Raw genomic sequence first — 6,300 nt, forward strand, 5'->3', positions numbered from 1 at the left:
TTTTTTTTTAAATACCATTTCTTTTTAAAATCTTGGGGGCAAAGTAAAACTATTTTTTTTTTTTATACTGCTTCCTTAAATATAAAGAAAATTTGGTCTTTGTGTAGAATAAAACATTTATCTATATAATTTCTGATGATCATATCACAGTATATTTTTGCGTCATTCTGTATATTGTTCTATATCTCTCTTTCTAGTGTCTATAGATGTGTCGTCCTACATTCTTCAATGGAGATGGATTAAAACTTGGATTCAAAAAGGGAGAATACAAAATAAAAATTAAAAAAAATCTGTGAACTGAAGGGGTGGGTGGTTTTGGCAATACACCCGGACCTCCCTATTAAAGTAAAATATAAAAATAAAAATATAAAAAAAATATTCACCCCCAATTTGGTTGAAGAGGCCTCCCCAAAATTTTTTTGTCTGCTCCCTGTACTAAGGATCAGAATTCCTAAAAACAAAACCAAGACCGAGTTCGGTGAATTAATTCCAAATTCATTGAAATTTTTGATTTTTTTTTTTGAAACCTTAATTCCCAAAGGGTCAATATTTGGCTAAGAAAAAAAGAGTCAACTGAATCCCAGTCATTTGTGAGAAGCCTGCCTACACGTTCCGATTACTAAAAATCCCCAAAAACTTGAAGCAACCCAGATCAGGTTGGCGATCTCCATCCGAATAAGCGTTCCGTCTAGTTCAACACCATATAGTATAGGTCCCGATAACCTACAAATTGTCAAATATATGTGGTAAGATGGACTAAACACGAATAGTCACCCGGCACTAGGAAAAATGTACGGACCCCAAATCAAGGAGCCCCACATGGAGCGGTTTAAGTGTCATACTCGTCACTATGGTCACATGTAAAAAGGACTTTGAAACGTACGGAAGCAAGAGGGAGAATCTAAAAATGGCGTACGATGTGCAGTAACCCATAGCAACGAGATTCTGGGTGACATTTTCTTAGTGCAGTTTGGAAATTGACCCGGAAACTCTGATTGGCTGCTATGGATTACGGACATTCATGCCCAAAAAGAGCGGAGGAGGAAATTTTGAGGACAAGCCAAGCAACAAGGTATTGCCCACACTATGGGATGTCAATGCCGAAAACCGCCCTCTAAGTCCATGTTGAAACTATTCCTACATTTTCCATCTTTGTTCATTTCGTGTAAGGACGGTGCCGATCGCTCTTAGATTTCAAAAAGTTGAGCTGTTTTACGACCGGTTTAAGCAGGCCTCCTCCCGGAAATCATCCGGACTATGGTCTATCAATTCATGATGAACTGATGACATCACCGTTCCACCAGTGACATCACCGCTTCTCCATGAACCGATTGGCTGGTCTCTCAAAAACATTGGTTCAGTCCAAGCATTGGCTGCGGAGGTCAATTCACAAACATGTTAATGTCTGTGTGACGGGAAACTTTTTTAAAGTCTGATCTGATCCAAGGGCCCTGCCAATAATATATATATATTTTTTTCAGCCTCTAAGACACGAAAAATGTAGCGCTGGATTCTCATTAAACCGATTTGAATTAATTATTTAAAAAAAATATATAAAAAAATACTCCAAAGTCCTATTCCAAGCAGGCCATTCCTCAAAGTGCTTTTTGCATGCAACCGAAACCCTTCAGAAAAAGTCGAGAGAAATTATGGCAGGATTTTTTATTTTTATTTTTTTTAATCCAGGGGGTGCAGGTTGTAGTAATGCAAGCAGAAAAGGTTTCCCTAAAGCTATATAGCAATGACTACTGAATGGTAAAAAAAACCAAAAAAGATTAATGTGCTCCAGCGCAGCAAATACATTCTCACTGAAGACTTTATTATAAAATATTAGAAGCGGCATTAAATATTCAACCGCACGAGCGACGCCGTAGACCCGAAAGGAAAACCCCCCCAAAAAACATCGAGTCTATCCCGTCCTTTCAGATTTGACCGAGCAGTTCCCCCCCCCCCCCCAAAACTGACCTGAAATATTTTTTATTTCCCTTTTTTCAACGTAAAATTGCTACATTTGTTAAAAAATAAAATACTGCTAATTTGTAACAAAGTATCAGGAATGCTACATCAATTCAAAAAAACTTTTTGAAAAACCTAAAAAAACATTAAAATATATTTTAAATTTTTTTTACAGGTAACATGTTGAAGAGGTAAAAAAAAAAAAAAAAAAAAAAAAAAAAAGTTGAATAGACCTCCCCCTCCCCCATCGATTTCTAAATATTTTTTTTTTCCCGGCGAAGGGGGGTGGGGGGGGGGCACGCAAATATTACATCCCTCGTGCCTACATTCTTATGCAATTGAAGTAGAATAGTGTTTTGATGAGAGACTTCGTTCACAGGTGCAATGCGATGGACGTTCCCGGTCCTATTGACCCAAAGTGAGATGAAGGGCAGAACCCCCCCCCCCACCCCCGGCAGGGATCGGAAGTGATGGAACGTATCACCACTGGAAAACGGCATGAAGGTATCTCAATGTAATGGTCTAATATGGCGACTGTGGATATTATACAGTTCACATCCTCGTGTTACGCTTTGCCATGATCAAGTGTTGTCCTAGTCCCAAAATCACAAAAAAATAAATAAAAGACGGGTATCCAGGAAGCACCAAAAATTGGGATAATGTAACCCTGGAAGGTGGATGGGAGCGGGGAATACGGAGCGGTCTGTATATAACACCCCCCCTGGTTAGACTGCCTCTCGTTTTGGGTCATCCCAAAGGGCAAGAGGAAACCCTCACTCGACAAGTGGTCTTGAACATCTTCAAAAACAGCTGAAGATTAAACATGGTGCCCTCTAAAAACTTTTTTATTTTTCCCGCACATAAAACTTTGGTCCAACGTATCTGCATTTTCTTTAAAATGTTCCGTCTGGTCCAGTTAAGAGGAAGAAAATAACAAGTTATATAGTGTTCATTATTTTCTTTGCATTCATAAAGAAAAAAAAAAAATCCAAAAAGTTCTGTAGTCACAAGTGGAAGTTTAGTGTTCCTCCCCTCGAAATACCAGTGCTCCCGCATTAAAAACGAAAAAAAACAAAAAAAAACACGAAAAACTTTTTCTCATGACGGCCCACAGAGGCCTAGAACATGAAGCGGCAGTTGTCGGAGTTGTCGGAGGACCCGGAATCCTGATGGTCCAGCGTCAGTGCACAGTAAAATCAAAGTCTTTTTGTTTTTTTCGTCTTTGTTTTCGATTTTCTTAAAAAAATGCAAGACCTCCATGCATATAAAGTCCTGATTGTTGAGTTTATTGTTTTTTTTATGGCGCTAAAAATCAAAACCGGCAGGAATTTTACATCTGAATTCAGAATCTTCTTTACAGCAAATGGACAATAAAATTGCAAACGGTAGATTGAGCTAATTCTGAGGTAATCGTTGTGTCCTCATGTTGCAGATTCCCAGAGATTGATCGTTAAAAGTTTTTGTTTTTTTCATTTTTATTTTATTTTTTGCTTGTAATGATGAAATAGATTCCCGTCAATAAAGTTAGGCAGAAAGTGAGACAAAGGCATCAGCGGGCACCGGAAGTAGGGCCGGTAAATGCCCTGTAGTTTGACCTGACTGGTAGTACCCCTGAGTGCCCTCCATTCTGCATCCATTGGTTTTTGAATCCGTACATCTGCCAACTTTTTGTTTTTTCAGTGCTTAAAAAGGGCAATTTAGAAAGAAGACATCTCTGACCTCAGCTGGAGCCCTCTTTCCACTCAACCCTTCCGTAGGATAGAGATCAAAACCATATTTTTCAGCTGCGTATGTTCAAACCGCGGCAGAGGTGGACGAAGGAGCGCGACTAAAACAGCCAACGAAGAAAACCAAAAAGAACTTGCTCTTTAAAAACTCTTCTCTTTAAATAATAGAATAAAAAAAAAAGTCCAAAAACGTAAAAAGGTTACACCTGGACTGAGGAAACTGGTTTCTCGTGGGCACAGGCGACCCGGAAATTCGGTAAGAAGGGCGGTCTGTAACCAAACAATTGAAAAAGTTCAAATTTTTTATTTCTTTTTTAAAAAATTCCAAGTTCCAGATATTTTTCTGTAAGGTTCTGATTATAGTTAAGATTTTAATATGAAGTTTAAATATTGTTTCTTGACCTCTATGCACCACAAGTCTGTCACCTCTTCACCCACCCTCTCCCTTTTCCTGAAGTCTCTTAGGAAAATATCCTTATGGCTTGAGTGGCGGACGCGTGGCAAACGGGACACTCCGGTTCATTACGTTCGCAGATCCGTACGGCGCACTCCATGCAAAAAAGGTTGTGCCCGCAGGGCACCAGTGCAGCTGTGACCTCACTTTCAAAACATACCATGCACTCCCGGCTTCCAGAAACAGAGTTTCGAGTGGCGTTGAGTTTGGTGAAGCCCGGCAGTGGATCTCCTTGGTTCCTCCTTGGCAAGTTGGTAAGGCTGGATTCTGGAGACCTCTGTGTGGCATTGGTCTGGATAGTTCCGCTGCTCCCCGAGCGCTGCTGCTTGGTGAAGATGCCCGGGGTTGGGCTGTTGTTCTCTTGACCACCCCACATGGGTCCTCCGGTTTCGGCCACACCATAGTACACGTCCTGCTTGTAGTTGGGGAACAAGTAGCCGTAGTTGAATTCGTTCTGATCATTCAGTCTTGGCGTCTCATAAACGGGTTCTGCGGGACAGTCGCCGATGCAGCCCAGGCTGTTTTGTCGGAAGGTGGAAAGAGATTTGCAACCAGCCGCTGTACCGTGCACCCGCCAGCTCTCCGGATATCGGCTTTCCATGCCAGAATCTGGACTATTGGACAGAAAGTCATTCTCATTGTTGTATTCCAAGATTTTGCCGGTTCGTACCGCGATGTGAGTCTCAATTTCTTCTCGTGCCCGTTCCACATTTCCTGGAGCCCCCGTGATCTCAAACACCGGGTCTCGGTCACGGCTTGGAGTGATAATATAAGTGTTTGTCTGTTGCTGAATCCTCTTAATGGTGGCCCCCTTGGGTCCAACTACTAATCCAACAACTCTGTAGGGGACCCGGACACGGATTGTGACTTGGCCGGGTAGAGTTGGGGCACTGCCGAAAGCATTGCCGGCTTTGTTTCGGGAAGCTCTAATCATGGAGAAGTGTTCGGCGGCGGAAATGATCTCACGTCTAGCCATGGCAACGTCCTCTCTACGTCCGGTCACCATAAACACCGGCTCTTCGCCTCGAACTGGCGTCTTGATGTAGGTGTTCGTTTTCGCCCTTAGCGCTTTGATTTTGCAGCCTAAAAGTAAAAGAAAAAAAAAACATTTAAATATTTTAGAAAAAAAAACAACATAAATTTACTAATAATGACTTAAAGTCAACTCGGAATATCTACAATTCGATCATATTTTTTTTTTACGTTGGAGCTAAAACACATCAAAGTGATTACATTCTGTCTACGTCGCCACATAATATGTTGGTGCTAGAAATAACCGGACAAAAAACACAAGACAGGGGCTGAGCAAGACCACGGGGCAGAAAGGACATAGATGATTTTTGACATGGGGGCTGGATGGTCATGGCCCATACATGTAGTGGAGTCAGGATGGATGAGAAGGCAGGATGGTAGGCCAACTGGGCAGGTCAAGGTTAGGACAGAAACATGGGGCAGAATGGAGATGGACGCCACACAATAAGGACGCCAAAGCACGACAAGGAGGAAGGCAGGATGGTAGGCCAACTGGGCAGGTCAAGGTTAGGAAATAAAGAGGGCAGAATGGAGAAGGACGCCACACAATAAGGACATCAAAGGGGCCAAGGCACAACAAGGGGGCAGGCTGGACGAGGCACAACAAGGGGGCAGGCTGGACGAGGCACAACAAGGGGGCAGGCTGGACGAGGCACAACAAGGGGGCAGGCTGGACGAGGCACAACAAGGGGGCAGGCTGGACGAGGCACAACAAGGGGGCAGGCTGGACGAGGCACAACAAGGGGCAGGCTGGACGAGGCACAACAAGGGGGCAGGCTGGCGAGGCACAACAAGGGGGCAGGCTGGGCGAGGCACAACAAGGGGGCAGGCTGGGCAAGGCACAACAAGGGGGCAGGCTGGGCAAGGCACAACAAGGGGGCAGGCTGGAAAAGGACGGGGGATAATAAGGGGGCAAGTTGGAGAAACATCATACCCAAAAAGACTTACAAGTTTAGAAGGCCACAATAATGAAATATAGATTGCTCAAGTAAAAGGCAGAAAAAGACGACACGGGGCAGAGGGCACAGACTTAAAGCACAACAGCCACATCAAGACTAAATAATGGGGGGGGGGGGAAAAAACAAAAAAAAAAAAACTAAAGTAGTCAGACGTGGGGCCATAATAAACTTT

General features: G+C 43.0%; 2 protein-coding genes across 2 annotated transcripts in view; one reads left to right on the top strand and one right to left on the bottom strand.

Annotated features, from left to right (window-relative positions):
- The window catches only part of KLHDC9 (kelch domain containing 9), a 101,881-nt gene that overhangs the window by 53,492 nt on the left and 42,089 nt on the right, over positions 1 to 6,300 (top strand). Inside the window, exon 2 of the mRNA XM_075844000.1 lies at positions 2,336 to 2,460. Within this exon, the coding sequence (XP_075700115.1) occupies positions 2,427 to 2,460 (34 nt within the window). The 5' untranslated portion in view covers positions 2,336 to 2,426. The remainder of the gene's footprint in view (positions 1 to 2,335; positions 2,461 to 6,300) is intronic.
- MEX3A (mex-3 RNA binding family member A) overlaps positions 2,378 to 6,300 on the bottom strand; it is an 11,601-nt gene continuing 7,678 nt past the window's right edge. Inside the window, exon 2 of the mRNA XM_075843999.1 lies at positions 2,378 to 5,220. Within this exon, the coding sequence (XP_075700114.1) occupies positions 4,145 to 5,220 (1,076 nt within the window). The 3' untranslated portion in view covers positions 2,378 to 4,144. The remainder of the gene's footprint in view (positions 5,221 to 6,300) is intronic.

This window comes from Rhinoderma darwinii, chromosome 12 (genome assembly GCF_050947455.1).
Source record: "Rhinoderma darwinii isolate aRhiDar2 chromosome 12, aRhiDar2.hap1, whole genome shotgun sequence".
Taxonomy (NCBI): domain Eukaryota; kingdom Metazoa; phylum Chordata; class Amphibia; order Anura; family Rhinodermatidae; genus Rhinoderma; species Rhinoderma darwinii.